This window comes from Garra rufa, chromosome 8, assembly GCF_049309525.1.
Source record: "Garra rufa chromosome 8, GarRuf1.0, whole genome shotgun sequence".
Taxonomy (NCBI): domain Eukaryota; kingdom Metazoa; phylum Chordata; class Actinopteri; order Cypriniformes; family Cyprinidae; genus Garra; species Garra rufa.
In genome coordinates this window covers 34,150,572-34,175,794 of record NC_133368.1, presented here as the reverse complement: position 1 = coordinate 34,175,794, position 25,223 = coordinate 34,150,572, and the positions used below count along the sequence as shown (strand labels likewise).

At 37.5% G+C, this 25,223-nt stretch overlaps 1 protein-coding gene across 1 annotated transcript in view; it reads left to right on the top strand.

The window, feature by feature from the left end:
* slc49a4 (solute carrier family 49 member 4) overlaps nucleotides 1-25,223 on the top strand; it is a 64,202-nt gene that overhangs the window by 24,717 nt on the left and 14,262 nt on the right. Inside the window, exons 5-7 of the mRNA XM_073845846.1 lie at nucleotides 4,205-4,313; nucleotides 14,998-15,065; nucleotides 23,891-24,018. Of these exons, the coding sequence (XP_073701947.1) occupies nucleotides 4,205-4,313; nucleotides 14,998-15,065; nucleotides 23,891-24,018 (305 nt within the window). The remainder of the gene's footprint in view (nucleotides 1-4,204; nucleotides 4,314-14,997; nucleotides 15,066-23,890; nucleotides 24,019-25,223) is intronic.

Genomic DNA, 25,223 nt, shown 5'->3' with positions numbered 1-25,223 from the left:
CTAAATTGCATGTGTGTAAGCCTAGGTCATTGGGGGGATTAGGCTTGCCAAATTTTCAACACTACTACTGGGCTGCCAATTGTAGAGCCTTAACTTTTTGGCAGGACCCATGCCCAGATAGTCTTCTAGCTGATCTTCCTTCATGGCTTGTGATTGAGCGGGGTGCTTTAAACTCATCTCTCTCCTCGTTGCTATTTGCTGCCCCAGAGAAATCTAAAGCTGCAGTTAGATCCCACTTCATAATTAATAACTCTCTCAGGATATGGCGTCAGATTAGTAAGACATTTAAACTGCCAGTTACCTCCTTTTTTGCTCCTGTCTGTCGTAACCTCGCCTTTAAACCCTCACTACTAGACCCGGTGTTCATAGGTTGGGCGAGAAAAGGAATTCTCACCCTGAGAGATTTATATATAGACAATAATTTTGCCACATTTTCTCAACTAAAAGAGAAATTCGACCTTCCTGCTTCACATTTTTTTAGATACCTACAAATTAGAAATTATGTTCGCTCTACTTTGCCAAACTTTGAAACTCTGTCAGCTGATAATGAATTACACAAACTACTTACTTGCGTTCCCAATAACCCAAAGTTAGTCACAAAATTTGTAGATTTTTTTACATGTCAGCTAGACATTTCTACTAATCATCTGAAAAACGATTGGGAAAAGGAACTGGATATTTATGTTTCTGAGGAAGACTGGGGAAAATGTCTTAAAAATATATACACCTGCTCTATCAATGCTAGGCACCAACTTATTCAGTACAAGGTGTTACATAGATTGCACTACTCTAGGGTTAAACTTAATTCTTTTTATCCCACTATTTCCTCTCTTTGTAATAAGTGTGAATCAGCTGAGGGTTCGCTTGGTCATCTTTTTTGGGCATGCCCTAAAATCAGTGAATTTTGGTCAGAAGTTTTTCAGTTTCTTTCAGAAGTTTATGCTTGTGAGCTGCCCTTAGATCCTGCAACTGCTGTTCTTGGCTGGTCAACCTCCTTGCAGAATCTTAACAATGCTTTCCGAGTGCCTATTCAGTATGGTATGATGATCGCAAAAAAATCTATTCTTTGTATGTGGAAAAATAAGTCAAGGCCAATATTTAAGATCTGGTTGTCTGAACTCTCCTCCACCCTTCATGTAGAAAGGCTTAGATATAGTATGTCTGGAAATATAGATTTATTTGAAGCTTCATGGAGGCCTCTTTTCAATCACCTTGCAATTGTAACTTGATTTTGTATAAATTCAGTGTTTGTGTTAATACACCTTTTTTTTGTTGTTGTTGTTGTTCGTTTTCTCTCTTAATTATTCGTTAAAGCTACCGATAGTGCCGACAACTGCCAATCTATCTGCTCTCAATTTTTATTTTTATTTTCACTTCCCCTATCATTCTTGCTTTGAGTACCTAGGTGATTATATATTAATACTTGTATTTTTATTTTCATTATTATTCCATAATGTCATATTGAGTAAAAATCTATCTTTGACTTTCCTTGCCTTTATACAAGATGTGGTTGACTGCTGAATTGAATCTATCTGAAGGAGATGTTTTTTTTTTGTTTTTTTTTGTATTTTGTTTTGTTTTTTACATTTGTGTAGGTGTGTTTCGTCTTGTTTTGTGATTGATTTTTTTTTTTTTTTTGTATGTCTGAAAATCAGAAAAATACCTCAATAAATATAATAAAAAAAAAATATATATATCGACATAACGGATATCGGCAAAAATCCAATATCATGCATCCCTAAATATCTTAATTTGCGTTCCAAAGATGAATGAAGGTCTTGCGAGTTTGGAACGACATGGGGTGAGTAATTAAATAACAGAATTTTCATTTTTGGTTGAACTATACTTCTGAAGCAGCTTGAGTTCTTAAAATTTCAATAAAGCCACAAGCGTCAAAACCATTATTAAAACAATGAAGAAATTCCTGAATTTGAAAGGAGTTCACATACAAGATGCAGAATTGACCCTTCGCAAAAACCCACCCTTCTTACCCACCGTAACTTTTGCTATGTCCCACAAACAGTGCCGCTCTCACAGTACACATCATGTTCTCACGCAGTGAAAAACACATCATCAGCTTTAAAATGTTGTCATTTATAATAAATTCAAACAATAAATACTGTTTTGTGGCTCTTTAATGTGTTCTGACAGATCACTGTATTGCCTTGTTAGATCAATCGATACGTGAACCAGTCATCTTTTACTTTAAGCACAAAAAACATGAATCAGAATGTATTTTTTTCAACCGCAGAAAGACATCAATACACTCAATTTTTCAAATTTAAGTTCACCAAAGTTAATATGCTTTAAAAAAATGGTGGATTCTGTGTTAGGTTTGGTCAGATCCCCTATCAATCAAGCTGTTTGCAAAGTGTCAGTTGCAATTTACATTTGCAACTTTGAATGTAGAATTGAAACCGAATGCTGCGCAAAATGTACTTTCTACTTCCTGTAGTTCCAATTCACATTCCAGTTCAGCCTCCTGTGGGGTAGCAAATTCAATTAAAAAATTAATTGAATTAATTTGAAAGGAATCAATTCCTAAAATCTCTATTTTGTGCCAACCTGAAAAAGTATTATCTGTGCAGTTGATTCATTATGCCTTTATGGAAACCAGTATACTGCGTTTGATTACTACGGTAACCGCGATGAGAGAATACTATTAGTATTGATGGACTTGGTGCTAAAAATTGCTGTATCTTGCAAAATCTTGATCTTGGGGCATTCGATTCCAACACGACCGGCAAAGGACAAATGACACTTAGCTGATGATCCTTGCTTAATGGCTCAAAAAAATCTGTGACAGGAGTAGGGAGGTGCAATCAAATTTCTTGTTTCTTTCAGTCAAATCAAGTGTGAGAGACTCAAATACCAAGAATCAAACTCCAACAAGTGAATTCCATGCAGCAGACGGCTTCAAAAGATAAACAAAGCGTCTTTGGAGAGTCCTCATGATTGGTTTCAGATGCTTTGTTGTTTTATAGGGGGGAGTGTTTCCTCTTGGGTAAGTTGGGGAGACGCTGTTTGGGACACTTGAGGGAAAATAGGTAGAGAAGTGAGTGAGCAGGGTGGGTGATTGTAATTGGGTTGGGATTGACTGGAGGCCTGCCAGAAGGCGCACATAAAGAGCGATTCCACGAAGGGATTCTCGACCTGTTTCAGTCTTGACTACAGCAATCCTGCGACTGGATTGATGCTCATAAAAATGCTAATACATGAAGAGAAAGCATCCCTCATAGCAAGGGATTTTCGTATCAGGGCAGGATTACCACAAAATTGACAGTAGACTAAACCATGCAATGTGCTTGTATTAATGGTTGTATCTACAAAACAACTTTGTTGTTGCTTGGCTTCAAGATGGATTTGTTGGCAAATAATACTTGTTAGAGAGTCTCATAAATAATGTTATTAAAGAGTAAAAGTATTTCAGCTGTGCCCTGCAGATACATGATTTATTAAAAACATGCAGATACTGATATTATGCATAGCTTTGCCCAGTGGGTCAGTTCGATGTAATTAGATGTTCAAAACAATTCCTACTTGGCTAACGTCTTGATATCAAGGTCTATATTACCTGAAGAAAGCTATCTGTTAGCATTGCATATCTCAAAGGCAGTTTTTCATTTGCTGCAGGAGCTCAGTGATTAAAAATAACCTCTAATAGATTTTTTTTATTTAGTCAATATTTTATCAGGTCACATTTATTAATTTAGTCAGACTAAAATGGCAATTTCAAGTTCACTGGTGCATTTTCGTCATCTCGTTGTAAGCTGTAATATTACATTGACCCATTGCTTGATAATGTGCAGCGTACTATTAAGAATTATATTTGGTTGAGAAAGCTAAAATCCATCTAAGACAAAGCGCCACTTCTGGGCATGTCTTTATCCCAGCATTATGCTTCCCTGATATCTGCTCCTGCTATCAGTTTTATGTATTTTCTGTATTCAAGAGACTTTTATCTGTCTGTCACTGTGCTGCACGGTAGGATAAATGTTTGGTGACAGGCTGCAAGATATAGGAAAGAAACCGCACATCTTTGACTGTATGAGATGCACAAGCTTTGATGTTCAGATTCATGACAGCTCTTTCAAAAATGGGTGTCATACAGAGTCAAAATGCAGACTAGTGTCTTAAAGTGCTTTCATAGTGTTCTATTGCGAGAAGTTTTCTTCAGTCCTCCTCTTTGCTTTTTCTTTTTCAGCAACATGCGTTTCCTGATGATAGCGCTTGCCTACTCCGTGCCCACAGGGGTTGTTGCCGGCTGGGCCGGTGTGTTGGACATGATTTTAACACCTGCTAAAGTCAGCCAGGTAAGACATATTCCATATTCCATGCTGGGCCCATTTAGATGATACATTTTAAGTAATTATAGACTGTTATGAAATAATCCAAATATAGACCTGATTGCTTTCACACGTCCCCATGTGTTTCAGTATGCTGTGTGTCTGCATTTATCAGATGTACAAATCGCTTGCACCTTCTATGAGTGTAATTATGATCAAAATGAAATGTAATTTCCCTGGATTAAATGGTTATTGACTCATAATTAACCCTGGGAGTACAAACACACACATTGAAGTATTGACTAGAAACTCTGACCGAAAAAAAACTGTTGGCCTTTCTATACTTTCTCATTAAAAAACTGGCAGGCCTGAATGGGTGGACTTTGAACTTCAAAACAAGCTGTTAAAAACGTCTAATTATAGTTTTGAAAATCCAGAGCTATCCATATGAAGATAGCCCTCTCCATCCTTTCCCTCTCCAGACAGAGCTCATCAAAATCTAATCAAACATACATGCTCAAGACGCTTTTATTTGCATACTCACAAAAGTACTCCATCTTTGATGGGCCAACCACAGCTTAATGAGATGAGCTCTCCACCTCAGAGTTTCTGATTCTCCCCAGCCTCCTCACATTTGCATCTGAAATGTGAGAGCTATGGGCCAAAGCAATCATGTAACATTCTAGGCCCAGCTGAATTACGGGCTTGCGGAGACAAAGATGATGTTTTCATGTCTTGTAGTTTCTTTTCCAGGTAAACTAGGTGGTCTTTCAACTGGTAGAAGGCCTTTTTCCTTTTTTCCTCAATATGTATCTGCTGCCAAAGCCGTTGTGAGACTAATTTGAATTTTCCATCTTCTCATTCAAGTCTCAGTTCTTTATTTAACAACAATTGAAAGCGTACGCCGCAAGTTTTTCCTTCTCCCGCTATTGTTGAGAAGGTCTTTTTTCCTAGGCATTTAAATTTGGTTGAAGAGAAATAAGTGTTATCAGACATGATAACTGAAATTATATATAGATTTCTAGTAGCCCATTGTAAGGAAAAAAAGAGGAAGCGCTCACAAGACAGCAGTGTATTGATATTCCTCAAACTTTCTGGTTGGGGATTTGTTCCAAACCCCAAACTCTTAGTATTAAATTAATTCAGGCTGGACCACTTTGGAAACCTGGCATTGAAAAACTAATTTCAGAATTACTGCAGAATATAGAAACCTTGGCTTTGCTGGTAGCATTTTATGTTAACTGTTGTGTATTTACAGTATAATAGGATTCCATTTTACAGAATTGGTGCAAATTGCTGTCCCACAACTTAAAAACACTTTTAAAAATCAAATCTTAGATGTTTACTAAGATCCTTGTATTATGTGTTGAAACCCACAATAATATTTAAAATGTCCTTAGGCTAATATATATAAAATCATCATTTAGTGAGTACTTGAAATTGGGAGGTACAATTGAAATATTTTTTGCATTTTATTCCATTGTTGTTTTTAAAAAATATCTTTTTGATTTTTAAAAAAAGTGACGTTAAAAATATATATATATTTTATATTTTCTTTGTAAATTATGAAGACATTTTCATGTCACTACCGAAACAGTGTATGTTTTAGTCCATTGGCTGAGACTGATTTTAACCACACCCCTACATTTACGATCAGGAAATATTTGTCACTCTCTCAAACAGCAACGTGGTGATTAGACAAGTCCAATCATTTTGAGGTAAATGTGTTCAAAAGTATGGAAAATCTGTGTGTAACTTTAAGGACCGTCACTAGCAAACACCATTTTCTATAATTAAACACACTTCTTTGGAAGTTATTCTATATCATTTAGTTTTTATATACGTACAACTGTTCAGAATGTTGCTAGCTAACCATGTGCTGATTAGCATCATTGACCTAGGTTCAAAAGTGTCTAAAATTGTCACTACTGAAACATTCACGACCAAAACATTTGATGAAGTTTTGGTGGAGACATCTTTGGTTTTTTTGGGTGTCACTACCATAACAGTCACAACCAAAAAAAACATGTCATCAGTGTTTCGGTAGTGACAAAAGGGAACAAATAATCCCTTATTTGTGGGAAATAAAAAAAAATTTAGTACAGTTATGAACATTTTTAGTATTTTACTATGTTTCAGTAGTGTTTAAGTATGTGAGTTAAAATTCTGTAATGTGATCACTATCGAAAATGTGCTGTCACTACTGAAACATGGGAATTATCAACTAAGTGGTTATGATAGTGTTTGGTTCAATGTATATTCAAACTAATGTATCTTTAATTTTGAAATCAGTATGATCAACTTTTTGCCTTTTACAAAGAAAAGTTTGATTCGAAATACAACAAATCTAATACATCACACTTGAAATATTGTTAAAATTGTAATTGTTATTGATTTACCTAAAAAAACTTTTTAGTAAAATAGAAAATATATATTTTCAAGGAAGATGTAAGCAATATCTTAAAAGGCCAATATAACCCTTCTTATTAAATTATATTTTAGTGTGTTTCGGTAGTGACAAATTTGGGGAGAGGACATAATATTCCAAAATTTTTCTGAAAATACAATATAATAATTAACTGCACAATTACTAGAAATTTGTAGCTTGGATATTATATTATAGAATTTGCTTGCATACAAACCAATTTTGTAGAATGGCCCATATACAACCTTAATGCAAACTACAATTAATTCTATCTAGTATTGGGTATTGTGACCAATTCGGCGATTCGATTTAATTCTTATTTTTATGGTTTCGATTCGATTCGATTCGATTCGATATCGATTAGCTATCAATATTTCATTTAAAATGTTAGTTTTGCAGACATGGGATCCATATTTTGATATAAATGCTGGTAACTGAAACTCTCCTACTTAAGTTTATTACTGAAATACACATCTACATTAATAATAGGTTGCACACAGTTGTTTATTTTAAACAACTTTTATTTTAAATGAACACTGTAACAAGAAGTCATAAATATGTGCATCCATTGTACACCATGTAAACAAACTGCAAAATGCACATTACTGTAAAAAAAAATAAAAAGACTGTAAATGTGCAACAGTGAAATCTATTAAGAACTTCAAACATGTTTAAGAAATAAAACATTTTTCTAAATTCAAAACGTTCAAAACAGGCCAATCATAATACAAAGCATTCTAACTGTCCATAAAACTAACAGTTCTTAACTACAGCCTAATCATTTTTGATCACCAGATTTTTCTGCAAAAAAAGCAGCTGATGGTGACACCTTCAGGACGAGAGATGAATATTCATATCCTCTTACGTGAAGCATGCGCATTAAGAATCGATTCGGGGATTTCCCGAATTTATATTGTTGCGTTAAACTGAAGATCGATTAAAATCGGAGAATCAATATTTTTTACCCAGCCCTACTATCTAGCGTTTATAGTTTTTTTTCTTGATACCTAATTCTTGGACTTGAGTTTACTTTACGCTGAATGATTTCTCTTTTGACTTCTGATGGAAAGCAATAAAAAGCATCCAACTGGCGTATGAAATGTAATTTGCCAATGAGGTTAGAAGCATTAGAAAGTTTATATTCTAAAGCTGTTATTAAAGTTCTTGCGTTTTGATCAGTGTCGGAAGTCAACAACAAATACGTTTCCACAATTGCACACAGTAATTTGCAAATGGAACGGTAGAACCCTGAGGCAGTAAGCATGTAGAGTTGTACAACAATAATTAGCATCATTTAAGCGCATGGTCCTCCGCTACATTAATCAGTCTTGTCTAATTGCTTCATTAATGGTGAATGGCCATTAAGCCTGCGCACAATGGCTGTGCACTGATTAGACAGACACCTTTTGCCCTTGGAAAGCCATCATCAAACTGAAGGTTTGAACTGAGACATTAAAAATGACTGTTTTTATCAGAGCTGCCTCAAACTGCTTGATTTTGTGGTGTGTGTGTGTGTGTGTGTGTGTGTGTGTGTGTGTGTGTGTGCGCGTGTGTGCGCGTGTGTGCGTGTGTGTGCGTGTGTGTGCGTGTGTGTGCGTGTGTGTGCGTGCGTGTGCGTGCGTGTGTGTGCGTGTGTATGGAACTCTTTCACCCTGATTAAAACTATAGGTGTTGCAGTGTGGTTTTCTGATTTAAAACCCATTTCAGTCAGTCATGCCATGTTTTTTGCCCTTAAGGTTTCCAGTGTAAACATGTTAGTGAGCTGAGAGCTCCAAGCAAGGAGGTCTAGAATACCTGGAAAAGATGTTAACATTCTCAGAAGGATGTGATTCGTGTGATATTAGTTTATACTGACACCCATATGATGTATGATGTTTTTGTTTGTTTGGGCTGGATTTAGCACTGTGCCTAGCTGAGGCTTGTCACCCCTGTATTTTCTGTTGAATCTGTTTATAACTTTGTTGTTTTTGATTCAGTGTTGTTGTTGTTACCTTACTAGATCAAGTAATGTCCAAAGCATTTCATAAACTGCATAGACTACATATAACATCATTTAAATGGGGGTATCCTCCGTATCATTCTCCTTCTTGTCCCGAGTCCTAACAATTCCAGTGCACTATGCTGCATAACAGAAAAATTAGAATTTGAAATAATGCTTTGGACACACATGAGTTACACTTTTCGCCAAAAGAAATAGCATAGTGTATGATACCTCTTTCATTTCCTAGGGGGAAATAGCAGCGGTACAGCAGACATAAATCACACAATGGAAATAGCAATTAATACATCCAGGGGCACAGGAACAGGGGGGACCAAACCTCCCTGCCGGCCCCCACTCCCCCAAACTTTAAGGCACATCACCATCGGCTGATATTAAATTATGTATGCTACCTCTGTTGGCTCACATTAAAAGCACATGATATATTACATTCTGATTATGTGCTGTGATTTACTGTAGTTTTAGCACTTGATGTTTATTTCACGTAGATAAAGATGTCTTTTACCCCTGCAGTAAGACATTTCATTAGTACATGTATCCTCAGAACGTATAAATTCTCAGAGCAGCGGCGCCTTATTGCCGGTTATTTAGATTGTCTAGAGAGAAACTTTGACAGTGTTAAAGGGATAGTTTACCCAAAAATGAAAATTTTGTCATTAATTACTCACCTTTATGTTGTTGCAAACCCATAAGACATTCATTCATCTTTGGAACACAAATTAAGATACGGTTGAGGTCAAAAGTTTACATACACTTTGCAGAATCTGCAAAATTGTAATCTGTGTGGTTACCTGAATGATCCACTGAATGATATTTTTTTTTTTTTTTTTTTTTTTTTTTAGTGATAGTTGTTTATGAGCCCCTTGTTTGTCCTGAACAATTAAACTGCCCGCTGTTCTTTACAAAAATCTATCAGGTCCCACAATTATTATTTTTTTTTCATTCATTTTTATATATTTGAACCCTTTCCAACAATGACTGTATGATTTTGAGATCCATCTTTTCACACTGAGGACAACTGAGGGACTCATATGCAACTATTACAGAAGGTTCAAACACTCACTGATGCTTCAGGAAGAAACACAATGCATTAGGAGCCAGGGTGTGAAAACTTTTGACCACAACTGTATTTTTAATGAAATCTGAGAGCTTTCTGATCCTGCATAGACAGCAACCCAACTGACACGTTCAAGGCTGAGAAAAGTAGTAGAACATTGTTAAAATAGTCCATGTGACATCAATGGTTCAACCTTAGTCTTATGAAGCTACAAGGATACTTTTTGTGTGCAAAGACAAAAAAAGCTTTATTAGCTTAATTTTTTCCCCTTCTGTGTCAGTCTTCAAACTACTTTTAATAATAAAAGTCATTATTTTTGTTTTTTTGCACACAAAAAGTGTTCTTGTAAAATTAAGGTTGAACCACTGATGTCACATGGACTATTTTAACAATGTCCTTACTACCTTTCTGGGCCTTGAACATGTCAGTTGCATTGCTGTCTTTGCAGGGTCACAAAGCTTATCATCAAAAATATCTTGTTATATCTTATATAATTTGTGTTCCGAAGATAAATAAAAGTCTTACGGGTTTGGAACAACATGAGGGTGGGTAATCAATGACAGAATTAAAAGAAATGAATATTTCTTTTAATTTCAGAGGTAAGCTCTACTACATCCTATAACAACATGAAATTTGTATATTAATTAGCATGATTCATGAATATTAAATAGGTACTGTGACACTCTGGCCTAGGAAGATTAGCTAACAGTGAGCAGAGTAATATTCTTGAGCCCAGAATAGCGGAATTACAATCCACCTCAAGACATAACGAGATTCAGCTCAGGGTGCGGTTGTACATCCTGATAGCTGCAGGTTGGAAGGACCTTAAGGAAATGTTCTGTTGTGAGATCAGTGTTTTGCTGAAGGTGCTTTCCTGTGCAGTGACAGTCCTGTAGCAGTGGGTGAGAGATGTTGCTCCTGATGCTGGAGAGCTTAGCCAGCATTCCTCTCTCCATCCCCACCCTCGGGGAATCGAGGCTGATGCCCAGAAAAAGCCAGCTTTTCTAATCACTCTGTTAGCATCGCTAGCTATCAAATCAGCCAAATCAAAGACTAACGCTGTTAGTGTTTCCAACCAGAATTATTATTCTACTTACTTATGTGGTATGTTATAGAGCAGTTTATTCAATTTCTCTAATCTAAGTGGACAAGAGGCAAGTGTGTTTGCGTTTCCAATGTGTTCTAGAACAGTTTTTGTTGGCTGAGAAGACATATACAAACAGATTTGTTAAATAAAGCTATTGTCTTACAGTTAAATTGTTATTCTAAAAAACCTTTTAGCTGAACCAGAAATATTTAATCAGTTGAGGTCAAAAGTTTACCTTACAGTATCTGCAAAATGTTAATTATTTTACCAAAATAAGAGGGATCATACAAAATGCATGTTCTTTTTTTATTTACTACCGACCTGAATAAGATATTTAACTTAAGAGACATTTACATATAGTCCACAAGATAAAAATAATAGTTGAATTTATAATAATGACCCCGTTCAAAAGTTCACACTGGGCTTGATTCTTAATACTGTGTTGTTACCTCAGTGGTCCACAGCTGTGTTTTTTTGTTTAGTGATAGTTGTTTATGAGTCCCTTGTTTGTCCTGAACAGTTAAACTGCCTGCTGTTCTCCAGAAAAATCCTCCAGGTCCCACAAATTCTTTGGTTTTCCAGCATTTTTGTGTATTTGAACCCTTTCCAACAATGACTGTATGATTTTGAGATCCATCTTTTCACACTGAGGACAACTGAGGGACTCATATGCAACTATTACAGAAGGTTCAAATGCTCACTGATGCTTCACAAGGAAAAACAATGCATTAAGAGCCAGGAGTGTAAACTTTTGTTTAGAACAGTATGACGATGTTTACATTTGTCTTATTTTGCCTAAATACAGGTCCTTCTCAAAAAATTAGCATATTGTGATAAAGTTCATTATTTTCTGTAATGTACTGATAAACATTAGACTTTCATATATTTTAGATTCATTACACACATTTGAAAGTAGTTCTAGCCTTTTATTGTTTTAATATTGATGATTTTGGCATACAGCTCATGAAAACCCCAAATTCCTGTCTCAAAAAATTAGCATATTTCATCCGACCAATAAAAGAAAAGTGTTTTAATACAAAAAAAAGTCAACCTTCAAATAATTATGTTCAGTTATGCACTCAATACTTGGTCGGGAATCCTTTTGCAGAAATGACTGCTTCAGTGCGGCGTGGCATGGAGGCAATCAGCCTGAGGCACTGCTGAGGTGTTATGGAGGCCCAGGATGCTTCGATAGCGGCCTTAAGCTCATCCAGAGTGTTGGGTCTTGCGTCTCTCAACTTTCTCTTCACAGTATCCCACAGATTCTCTATGGGGTTCAGGTCAGGAGAGTTGGCAGGCCAATTGAGCACAGTAATACCATGGTCAGTAAACCATTTACCAGTGGTTTTGGCACTGTGAGCAGGTGCCAGGTCGTGCTGAAAAATGAAATCTTCATCTCCATAAAGCTTTTCAGCAGATGGAAGCATGAAGTGCTTCAAAATCTCCTGATAGCTAGCTGCATTGACCCTGCCCTTGATAAAACACAGTGGACCAACACCAGCAGCTGACATGGCACCCCAGACCATCACTGACTGTGGGTACTTGACACTGGACTTCAGGCATTTTGGCATTTCCCTCTCCCCAGTCTTCCTCCAGACTCTGGCACCTTGATTTCCGAATGACATGCAAAATTTGCTTTCATCCGAAAAAGTACTTTGGACCACTGAGCAACAGTCCAGTGCTGCTTCTCTGTAGCCCAGGTCAGGCGCTTCTGCCGCTGTTTCTGGTTCAAAAGTGGCTTAACCTGGGGAATGCGGCACCTGTAGCCCATTTCCTGCACACGCCTGTACACGGTGGCTCTGGATGTTTCTACTCCAGACTCAGTCCACTGCTTCCGCAGGTCCCCCAAGGTCTGGAATCGGTCCTTCTCCACAATCTTCCTCAGGGTCTGGTCACCTCTTTTCGTTGTGCAGCGTTTTCTTCCACACTTTTTCCTTCCCACAGACTTCCCACTGAGGTGCCTTGATACAGCACTCTGGGAACAGCCTATTCGTTCAGAAATTTCTTTCTGTGTCTTACCCTCTTGCTTGAGGGTGTCAATGATGGCCTTCTGGACAGCAGTCAGGTCGGCAGTCTTACCCATGATTGCGGTTTTGAGTAGTGAACCAGGCTGGGAGTTTTTAAAAGCCTCAGGAATCTTTTGCAGGTGTTTAGAGTTAATTAGTTGATTCAGATGATTAGGTTAATAGCTCGTTTAGAGAACCTTTTCATGATATGCTAATTTTTTGAGATAGGAATTTTGGGTTTTCATGAGCTGTATGCCAAAATCATCAATATTAAAACAATAAAAGGCTTAAACTACTTCAGTTGTGTGTAATGAATCTAAAATATATGAAAGTCTAATGTTTATCAGTACATTACAGAAAATAATGTAAAAAATAATGAGGGCTCGGGTCTGAGAGTCTCGGGCTGGGCTCGTGCAGGACTCTATTCGTTCCCTCGTTTGAATTAAATAAGATCTGAGCAATACCTCTCGCTTGAAATCGTATTCGCGTTTAAAATTACAATAGCGGCAGCTTTTATAGCAAAAGATATACGGCCCTTTTCTGTGGTGGAAAACCCCGGGTTTCGCCACCTGTTAAATACACTGGAGTCGCAATATAAGCTTCCCTCACGCAGACACTTTTCAGAAAAGATTATGCTTATGAACTTGTAATGCGCCGAGTCGGGATAGCTCGCCTAACTCACGTTGCAGCAGAAAATTAACCAAACCGCACATGGGTCGCATTCCACATCTTGAGCTTTATTCTCCTGGCAACAGCATTACTTATTTAAGAAGACAACTTAAATGAGCAACAGAAATGAGAAGTAAAACCATCGCACCCGCAAACATGCGGTACTCATGGCATATAGCTGCAGACTGTGCACAGAACAGAACTCTGCTCTTAAAGGAGCCACAACATTTTCACCCGTTACAAACTCTACAACGAAACCAAAGCCCAGGTATTTACATTTGTGTATTTATTCTAAATGTTGCTGTTGTGTTCTGTGTCCAGACTTTAGTTTTGTTTGAAACATTCAAGAAGTGTTTTTTTTTTTTGAGAAGGTAAGATTAAAGTTTCAGTTCATATATCTGACTGTTTGTATTTATTAAGACAATTGTATATATTTGAAGTAAAATTGAAAAATGAGTATGCATTGTCAATGCATCGTGATGCATCGAGATATTGTATTGAACCGAATCGATGACATGATAATCGTAATCGAACCGAATCGTAAGACCAGTGTAGGTTCACACCCCTAAAATTTACCCTAATCTTCAAATTCAAAAAGTTTTCACCCCCTGCTCTTAATGCATTGTTTCCCTCTGAAGCATCAGAGAGTTTAAACCCTCTGTAATAGTTGCATATGAGTTTCTCAGTTGTCCTCAGTGTGTAAATATGGATCTCAAAATCAAAATTTTATACAAAAATACAAAAAATACAAAAAACTAAAATGCTGAAAAACCAAAGAATTTGTGGGACTTGAAGATTTTTTCTGAATAACAGTGGGCAGTTTGACTGTTCAGGGCAAACAAGGGACTTATAAACAACTATCACTAAACAAAAAATAAATAAATAAATAAAATACAAAAAAAAACATCAAAAATAATTAACATTTTGCAGATTCCGCAAGGTGTATGTAAACTTTTGACCTCAACTGTAACTATTTATCTATCTATTAAATTGTTATACTATTTCACTATATTCTATTTTTCATTCTACTGTATTTTTGATCAAATAAATGCAGCCTTGGTACGCATAACAGACTTCTTTCATAAACATACCAAGAAACTTACCAACCCAAAACTTTTGTGTGTGTGCTTTGACAAAAAACAAAAAAACAAAAAACATACTAGGTCTAAGCAACATCTTATTTAATCCTCATAGAGAAACTTGTTTTGTTCTTCCTGCTCTTATCAATACTATGGTTGACCTTAGCCATGCCTGATATAGACCATCTCTTTTATGAAGTCTGTTGCTGAACAAGACTGTTCATCAAAGACCTGTTCGTGGACAGCATGATGTCTAGCAGTTTATTCTTCTTTCTGATCGACACTGCAGATGCCCCTGGCTTACTATCTATCTAGCTGCTCTAGAGTGATGTCCAGCATCACAAGCAGTGAATAATCCCATCTGATCACACCTTTCTTTCCTCTCACAGGTGGACGCTGGCTGGATTGGTTTCTGGTCCATAGTTGGAGGTTGTGTGTTCGGTGTGGCCATGGCGAGGTGAGTAATGGCCGTATGCATGAGAAATGATGGTGGTGTTGTCATACATTAGCATTTGTTAGCATTTACTTTACATGTATTGTCCAGTGACTTGAAAAGCAAAAGCAGCAGACCCTAAAACATTAGTCACACATCAGCATTCCTTCCTTTTTAAAAGAAACCAGGGCTGAGTTTTACTTACTTATTTTAGTGAGGTCGATAGTGAGGGTTTTTTAGCAGTGGAGCTTTTAAGGGGCTGAATTTAGAGTTTTTTTTTACTTCTTAGGGAGCAATTTAGCATGCTGAAAGCGTGTTGTAACTGTTGGGGCTGTCAGCATGCTAAATCTCTCTCTAAATTCATCCTCTTTAAAGCACCGCAGTTACAGCCATCAAAGCATCGCTTTTGTAACAAATTGACTACCTTCAACAAAACACTTCTAAACAAATCTAAAAAAAATGGTTGCACTCCAAGTATATTTTAATTGTTGATATACATTCATGCTGACATCTTTGGCCATTGCATTGTCTCTCAGTGCATTCAATGGGTGTTAAAAATTGTTTTAAACTAAAAAATCATCTAAAGATCACAGTGGTCTGTTCTGCTTTCTATTTTACAACACAAGCAGACATCCAACGTGAACGCTTATGGGCCCAAACACAAAAACAAAGAAAAATGCAAACGAATGCCATGTGACTGTGGTGTTACCTTAATCTGGGCCCAGACTGAAAAAGCTATCAATGAGCGTGTTATTCTGCGCATACATGAGAAGAATTAACTTTCCATAACTCTCCAGTCTCGCTCACCACAGATGGATCTTGTGAAAATCATTACAGATGAGATGCAGACAAAGTGTGTGTCCTCTCTGCACTCTTGAGTTTTTGCCAATCAAAAGTTTGCTTGCTTTCGTCAGTTCCGTTTTTCCAGTTGTGCCCTGGTTTGCTAATCTAAACAGCTAATCAGATTGGGCTCTCTCACAACACCAATTTCACATTCTCAATTGGCCAAAAAGCCACAGACAGTGCCAACAGTAAAAACACACCACAAAAACTAGGCCAGCAGACCCTGGAAAACACGACCCCAATCCTGTGCAGTGACACAAGGCAAACTAGAGACTAACTAGTCATTCAGGCAGCACATTGACTAGTCAGTTTTAAAGATATGTAGTTTTGCCAAGCGACAACCTCCCGCTCTCTCTGTTGAAGCCAACACGGAAATAACTTGCAATTCATCGACTGGCCGCTAGAGACTAGCTGGAAAAGGGAGTCAATTCCATTGACTCTCCATGTTAAAATGCCCAACTTTACAGCAGAAAATAATATGTTTACAGCCTAGTACAAAAAGTGGTTTTGGTTTATATAGCTAGTTTTGCCCTTCTTGTCAACTGAGGGGGTGATTTTTTTTTTTTTTTATAAAAGTTATATTAAGTTATATTAAGTAATGCATAATTAAGGGTGCGGCCACTTGAGTGACAGGTGGATTGCCGCTGCTGTCACCACTGTTGCACTAGGCAGGTGTGGTTTTAGCAACCAGCTCCACCCACGTCCTTCCTTATTGTCAAATTTCGATTATCCGGGAGTGACGCACAGTGACGCGAATCCAAGATGGCGGCGGCCGACTCCCACCCACTATGAGCTTCAAAATAGCTCTTCAGAAACCTATTTGTGACGTCAAGTGACATATTTTTTTTTACAGTCTATGAGTTTTGCCTTTCGTGTCGCCCTACTGTTATAAATAACAAAATTAGTCTCCCACACTTTTTGGGAGATAATCAATATATGTTTTGCTTTACTTTGCTTGACAGTGGTGTGAAGGAAGAAATGTAGACAGCTGGTAAAAGTATTACTTTTTGAAACCAGCACTGAATCATTATAGGAATGGGCTAAACAATGTGGTCATCCTTTTTTGCCAATCAAAGGTTTGTGTGCTTTCGTCACTTACATTTTTCCAGTTGTGCACTGGTTCACTAAGCTAAACAGCCAATCAGAGTAATCTCTCTCACGATGGACTTTTGACGCCAATTCCACATTCTCAATCGGCCAAAAAGCCGCAGACAGACTAGTGCCAACAGTAAAAACACCACAAAAACTAGGCCAACAGACCCTGGATGACACCACCCCAATCCAGTGCAATGATTCAAGGCTAACTAGAACTATTCATTCAGGCAGCACACTGACCAGTCAGTTTTTTAAAAATATGTAGTTTTGCACGTCTAAACTGTCGCCCTACTGTTATAAATAACAAAAATGTTCAACTCCAAGTATATTTTAATTGTTGATCTGCATTCATACTGGCATCTTTGGCCATTGCATTGTGTCTCAGTGCATTCAATGTGTGTTAAAAATAATTTTAAACTTTTTTAAAAAAGTGTCTCAAGATCACTGTGGTCTGTGGTTTTAAAGCAAAAGCAGAAATCCTACGTGAACGCATCTTACGGGCCCAAACAAAACAAAAACAAAGAACTAACAACAACAAAAGCTGACTATGGTATCACCTCATGTTACCTGTGTCTGTGCCAATCAAAGGTTTGTGTGCTTTCGTCACTTACATTTTTCCAGTTGTGCACTGGTTCGCAAAACTAAACAGCCAATCAGAATGATCTCTCTCACAATGGACTTCGACGCCAATTCCACATTCTTAATCTGCCAAAAAGCTGCAGACAGACTAGTGCCAACAGTGAAAACCCATCACAAAAACTAGGCCAACAGACTGTGGAAGACAGGACCCCAATCCAGTGCAATTATGCAAAGCTAACTAGAGACTAACTAGTCATTCAGAAAGCACACTGACTGGACACTCTCACACACTCACACACGCACACACACACGCACACTATAATATGCCGTTATACTCCATAGAACTCTATGTAAAAACTAAGCTTTATTTGCAAAGGCCTATCTAAAGGGTTAATGGGGCCAACTGATAATCAACAGTAACATTTACTAATTTTACCTCTTCCCAATAGGGAAAACCACAAACAATCAAGAATTCATCATTATATGGTGTCATGGCTTTGCAATCAAAAAATGTGGTTATAATGGAAGTCAATGGGGCAAAAACAGCCACAAACAACAAATGAGGGAGAAAAAGTGAAAATCTGATGCTGCGCCAAAACTAACAATGCATGAAAACCAATCTTCTTACTAATCTTTCACATGTCCAAGACTGTTAATAAGGTTAAAAAAAATCCAGTCCACAATTACCTTTTATATTGAAAATAAGTCATTTTGTGTGTTTTTTTTTTCCAAAATCAGTGACATCATTTATGAACTTTGCAATTAAAGAGTCAAAATCCTGAATTTTTTCAAAAGATTTGGTAGTTTTGATCAGGACTGAGGTTGATTAACAGATTTATGCAAAAAAAAAAAAAAAAAAAATTATCTGATAAATTTTTACAGCAGTTTAATTTAGTGGATTTCATCCACGAACATAACGAGAGGGTAGTAAATGTGAACAATGCACAAGGGTTAAAAAATATGTAGTTTTGCACGTCTAAACTGTCACCCTTCTGTTAAATATAACAAAATTAGTCTCCCACACATTTTTAGGAGATAATCATTATATTTTTAGTTTATTTTGCTTGACAGTGGTATGAAGGGAAAAAAATGTAGTTATTACTTTTTTTAAACTAACACTAGATCGCTATAGGATCTTTCATCATTTCCGTTTTTCTAGTTGTGCAGTGTTTCGCTAAGCTAAACAGCAAAACATTGGTCTCTTTCACAATGGACTTTGACACCAATTCCACATTTTCAATTTGCGAAAAAGCTGCAGACAGACTAGTGCCAACAGTGAAAACACACCACAAAAACTAGGCCAATAGATCCTGGAAGACACCATCCACATCTAGTTTAGTGATGTAAGGCAAACTACAGACTAACTAGTCATTTAGGCAGCACACTGACTGGTCAATTAAAAAATATGTAGTTTTTCACATGTCTAAACTGTCGCCCTACTGTTATAAATAACAACCCCCCACATTTTTGTAAGCATTATATTTTTGGGTTTATTTTGCTTGACAGTGGTGCAAAGGCAAAAAAAAATGTAGAGAGCTGGAAAAGTTATTACTTTTTGGAGCACTGGATCGCTATAGGAATGGGCTGAACATTGGGTGGTCATCATTTTTTGCTGATCAAAATTGGTTTGTGCACTGGTTCGCTAAACTAAAGCCAATCAGAGTGATCTCTCTTATGATGGAATTCGTTGCCAATTCCACATTCTTAGTCAGCCAAAAAGCTGCAGACAGACTAGTGCCAACAGTAAAAACACCACAAAAACTGGGCCAACAGACCCTGGATGATACCACCCCAATCCAGTGCAATGATTCAAGGCTAACTAGAGATTAACCAGTCATTTAGGCAGCACACTGACTAGTCAATTAAAAAAAAAAAAAATTTAGTTTTGCACGTCTGAACTGTCCGTATACTGTTATGAATAACAAATTTAGTCTCCCACGCTTTTTTGGGATATAATCATTATATTTTTAGGTTTATTTTGCTTGACAGTGGTGCAAAGGAAAAAATGCAGACAGCTGGTAAAGTTATTACTTTTTTGAAACCAGCACTGGATTGCTGAAGGAGTGGGCTGAATGGCGGGTGGTCATCCAACTTCCACTTTGCAACTAATCAATTAGGGCAAACGTCACAAAAAATAATGCATATTCATGGTAAAACCTACGCCAGGCACAGTTTGTGTGCTGAGCCACTGACAGAAAGAAAAACTTCCTGAGGAGGGAAGATATGAACTACAAAAGAAAAGTAGTTTTTTGACAAAAAATATGCATTTTTATATACATTATACTTGTCACAACAATATTTTAAGCCTAATTATTAAAGTTTCATGACAAAAATGCTAGAATGCTGACAGCGCTAGAAACTTTCTAAGGTTTTTTTTTAGCTTTTAAATGGTCTCTATAAGTGTATCCGTGGCAACTAGGCATATAAACCAGTGTCAAACTTATGTCGTACTTTTCAGGTCGTTCCTACGCTCCTGCTGGAAAGACATTATTTTGTCTCCGTTAAGCCACTTTTTTCAGGCTGTTTAGGATCCTCCCAGGTCCCAAAGCTAATTTATTCTCTTCCTACTAATTTATTGAAATCAGCTTTTGTTATGAACAGTGGGTGAAAATGCTAATGAAACGGTCACATCGCACAGACTGATTAAGACACTGGCGTAGAGAAGAGAGAAAGAGCAAACTGTTGTCTGCAAAAAAAAACAAGAGATTTGTCTGTCCCTGATGACTAAATGTTTGCAGAAGGGCCCCAATCAGCACATCCAGCCAGGTTCTGCATTTTGAAAACCTTTTAATTAGGCAAACTCTGCATTTAATCAGTTGTCACATTGCTGCACTGGATTTTGGGTTTGTACTAGAAATGCCGTTGTGATGGAGAGGGACAAAGAGGGTTAAAATATCAAGACTTGTGATCTGCCTTAGTTCTGTGTGTTATTCAAATGAGTTGTGAGCTACACACCAAATGGGGATTCGTAAAGCTGATTAAAGAATGCACACCCCGTCGGTTGCTTTGGCACTTTTACGTGTTTGCCTTTTTCTCACTTTGGCTGTTCACTTGGGACCGGTTGCCGAGAGAAGCAACAGATGCCCCACTAAGTCTCCACGGCAGCCTGGTCCTATTAGTGGTCGTTTGGCGAGTGATCTCTCATTAATGGGCCCCTGTGAGTTACGGGGTCCAGCGCCCTCCCTGTGCCACGAGTCGTGCAGCAAATGCGTTAACATGAGTTATTATACGCCACCAGCTCTTCGCCGCAGAGCTCAGCCCTTTGGGTCAAGTCCATGCTTTAGAAAAATGGATGCATTAAAATTGAGCTGCAGGGGCGATAGCTGCACATTCTAATTGATGCGATTCCGGAGGCGGATATAATAGCTGCAAGTCCTCGTCAAAGACTCGTCCTCATTCACCGTTATGGTAGAGTTGTACTAGACGGGTGTAACATAAGAGGCTGTCTCCGCAGGTCAATTAACGGTTTGTGGTGTGAGGTATGCTGAGCAGTTGGGCAAACACTGGGACGCCTGAAAAACCACCAGACTTTAATTGTCAGACAGCAGTCGGGAGGTAGGGGTGACATTGCTTTTTGAATGCAGAAGGCGGCGGCTTTGTGGGGTCAAGAAAGCGTGAACGACAGCCGATTAAAGTTAATGCTTAAAATTTAAAGGGACAGTAGACCAATTTCACCTTTTGTGTTCCATTAAAAAGTCATATGGTTTATAATGTCAAAAATGTACAGATAATTTACTCACCCCATAGTCATCCAAGATGTTTATGTTTTTCTCTTTTTAGTTGATAAGAAATTATGTTTCTTGAGGAAAACACTTCAGGATTTCTCTCCATAAAGTGGACTTCAGTGGTGCCCCCAAGTTTGAACTTCCAAAATGCAGTTTAAATGCAGCTTCAGAAGGGCTCTAAATGATCCCAGCCAAGGAAGAAGGGTCTTATCTAGCCAAACTATCGGTCATTTTCGAAACAAATTGACAATTTATATACTTTTTAACCTCAAACACTCATCTTGTCTAGGTCGAATAACTGTTTTTTTACCGGTTCTCATTTTCATTTTCTTCCCCAATTTCAAAGTCATCCTACGTCGCTGCAGAGGTACCAACCCAGTGTTTACAAAGTGAATAAGCAAAGAAGATAAAATGCCCTTTACAAAAAAAGGTAAAACTGCGATGTAGGGTGATTTTGAAGTTGATGGGAGTTTTTCGACCTAACTGTATTGACCCGGATTACACAGACTATGCATTTGAGGTTAAAAAGTATATAAATTGTCAATTTGTTTCGAAAATGAATTTTTTTTGCTAGATATGACCCTTCTTCCTCGCCTGGGGATCATTTAGAGCCATTTGAAGCTGCATTTAAACTGCATTTTGGAAGTTCAAACTTTGGGGCACCATTGAAGTCTATAACATAATTTCTTTACGACTGAAGAAAGAAAGAAAGACATGAACATCTTAGATGACAAAGGGGTGAGTAAATTATCTGTAAATTTTTGTTCTGGAAGAAACGTATCTTTTAAATGTTGTTTCAATATATGACATGTATTCTAAAACATATGACTTTTTAATGGAACACAAAAGTATCAGTATAATTCAGTATAATGAATGTAAATGGAGATCTGTGCTTTTAAACTTCCAAAATGATTTTAAAAAGCAACATAAATCATTGAAAGAGTAGTCTACGTATCTTATATGCATAAAATAATTGATGCCAAACATTTTGACATGCCATATTGGAATATATGCAAATATGAATGAGATTTGAGTGTCTTTTCTTCACATAAAATTAATAAATAGCTTTAGAACACTCAAAATATAACCTCGGGTATTAAAACTTGTATGGCTTAATATAACATAAGTGATGTCTCTTACTGAAATATGTAGTAGAAAACCCATAAAAGATTTAAGTTATTAAAAAAAAAATTGACCTTATTTTATACATATTTTGGACTATGGGAAGCTACTCAGGCTACCTGCTGCTATTTTTACCGCAACACAACTCGGAAAATAAAATACAAATACAATGACCACCGATACTGAAAGAGCTTACAGGTGGCGATGCATATAAGCGTATAGACCTAAACCAAATGCTGTACCATCAATTTTTTCTCACAAGGAGTCTAAACGCCCCCAGATATAGAGTGAAATCCGCGTTGAGAAACTCGTTCAGTGGCTGCAGTGTCATGACAAACGTCAGCTTTTTACATCCTGCCAGGATGGCATCTAGCGTTTCTTGTCTCTGCCATTTGTAAGCTGTTTCAGTATCTGTGGTCTACTAAAAGCCTCAGAAGGAGAGAAGAAAGATGTGGGTCTTTATGAAGTTCTGTTCATCCACAGGCATCTTCCCATACTTCTCTTCTTATCGCTAAGAAAGCATGAAGATTTACATCGTTTCTCTTGTTGCCTTTCAACTGAAAATTACAACCAAAAACTGCACAATGTGGCATTGTATCAATGTTTTATTTTCCGATTTGTTGTGGTAAAAACAGCAACAGGTAGCGACAGTAGCTCACTCAGTGCAACCATTTCACATCATCAAAATAACCCCAAAATATGTATAAAACGATGTGGATTTTTTAAATAATGTTAATCTTTAATTGGTTTTCTGCTACATATTTTAGTAGGAGACATCATTTACGTTATATTAAGCCATACAAGTGTAATACCCGGGGCTCCTTCTAAGTCATATAGATCCTTTTTATTACACTTTTCTGGTGTCCTCTGGTGATGAGCTAGGGGAACAACCTAATACACTTCTCCATTAGTGTTCACCGAATATAGAAACTCACAAACATGAGGGCGAGTAAATTTTGACAGAACTTTAATTTCAAGGTGAATAATTACTTTAAAATGCATTAAAGCTCATAAGCCGTCATTAAAATTGTTCATGCAACATATAAACAGCTGAAGTGTTTTTTATAATGGCTTTCATCTCTGTTGTGAAGAAAGGTGATGAAGAACATGCCCTAGGGATATTGCTATGTATCATGTTAGAGGTGCTAAAATGTGTCTGATGCCTGATGAGAGGAAACGGTGTGGAGAACTTTGTCAGAAATGATAAGTTAGTGCGGATCAAATATACAAGACTATGTGAGGATTTGTTTTGAGTCATCTCCAGTAGACAAGTCTTTGAGGGACAAGATTTTCTGCATGCGTCTGATCCCTGACGTGGGTGCCGAAAATAACATCTGTGAGAAAGTTTCACCTGCTTCTGCCTGTAATTTGCTTCCTCTGTAGCTTTTTTTTTTTGTCTTGTTCTGTCACCTTTGAGCTATGACTCGAGATTCAAGTTTCTCTCTCCTCCTCCTACTTTTCTTTGTTTTGTGTTTTTGCCCTCAGGTTTGCTGACTATATTCGAGGAATGCTGAAGCTTATTTTGGTGCTGATGTTTGCCGGAGCATCCTTGGCGGCCACCTGGTTTACTCTCACCTGCCTGACCAGGCTTACTCACCTGCCCTCCACTAAAGGTATACTGTGCTGAAAAGGGCAGTATGTTCTGCCTCGTGCACATCTACAAAACTCTCGCCCCACAGGGAGTCTGGTACGTGAACACCGGCATAGGCAAACTGCAATTGTATCTGTAAAAGGGAGCCAGAGGAACTCATTAAGTCCAGATCAGTGAAGGGAAAAGGGAGTGGGGCTCTAGAGAAGCTGGCCTGAAACAAACATATGCCCTATAGATCAGCCAGCTCAAATATTACCATCAATTATCATTTTATGCTTGGCACCTGACTTTTTTTATCTGCAGTCTCACAGAATTCCTGGCAGACAGAGCTCATAGACTCATGGGCCATCACTCCATCTGGCAAGATTTTATCGCGCACACGTGTCCCATTGCCATCCGTGGCTTCCCATGCCTCTCGTGATTCATATCTCATGCTAATGAACAGTAGGCTATGTTGTGGCAACATCAATTCATCAGAATCTATTCTAGCCGGAATAGTTATGCAAGGAATAATTGACAATGAACGTTCGCCTACCATGTCCGTGTAATTTAACAGTGCCGTTGTCATTTCCTTCACTTATACTAAAGTTACCAGTTGAATACCAGTACTTCCTTACATTCAATGTACCAAATTAACGCTCACCATGAGTCAAATGTGGGCATTTTTTGCACAGTGATGGGGTAATTTTGCTTCTATTCTAGTCGCTGTGACCTGCAAGATTTCTTTGAATGACATTCGACAAGATATGCCGTTGCTTAGAAGCAACAATGCATGCTTGAATAAACCCATTTCTTTGTAAATGTAACCACAGTGCAAGTGCGGATAGAACACGCATACAGAATCCTTATGCTTTATTGCTTCATTTCAGTGGTTGACAGAGCAGTTTGAAATAGATTTCTTGTTTCTGACTTCTGAGTAATATTCAAATAATAATATTCATTATGTAACATTGTTATGTAAGGAATAACTGACAATGATTGACATTGTGGCCACATTCTTACCTTGACTGTATAGGTGCCTTTGTAAGTTCTTTCACTCATACCATGATTATCACGTATATACAGTAGAAGTTAAAAGTTTACATAAACCTTGCAGAATCTGCAAAATGTTAATTATTTTACCAAAATAATAGGGATCATACAAAGTACATGTTATTGTTTGTTTAGTACTGACCTGAATAACATATTTTTACATAAAAGACATTTACATATAGTCCACAAGTTTTT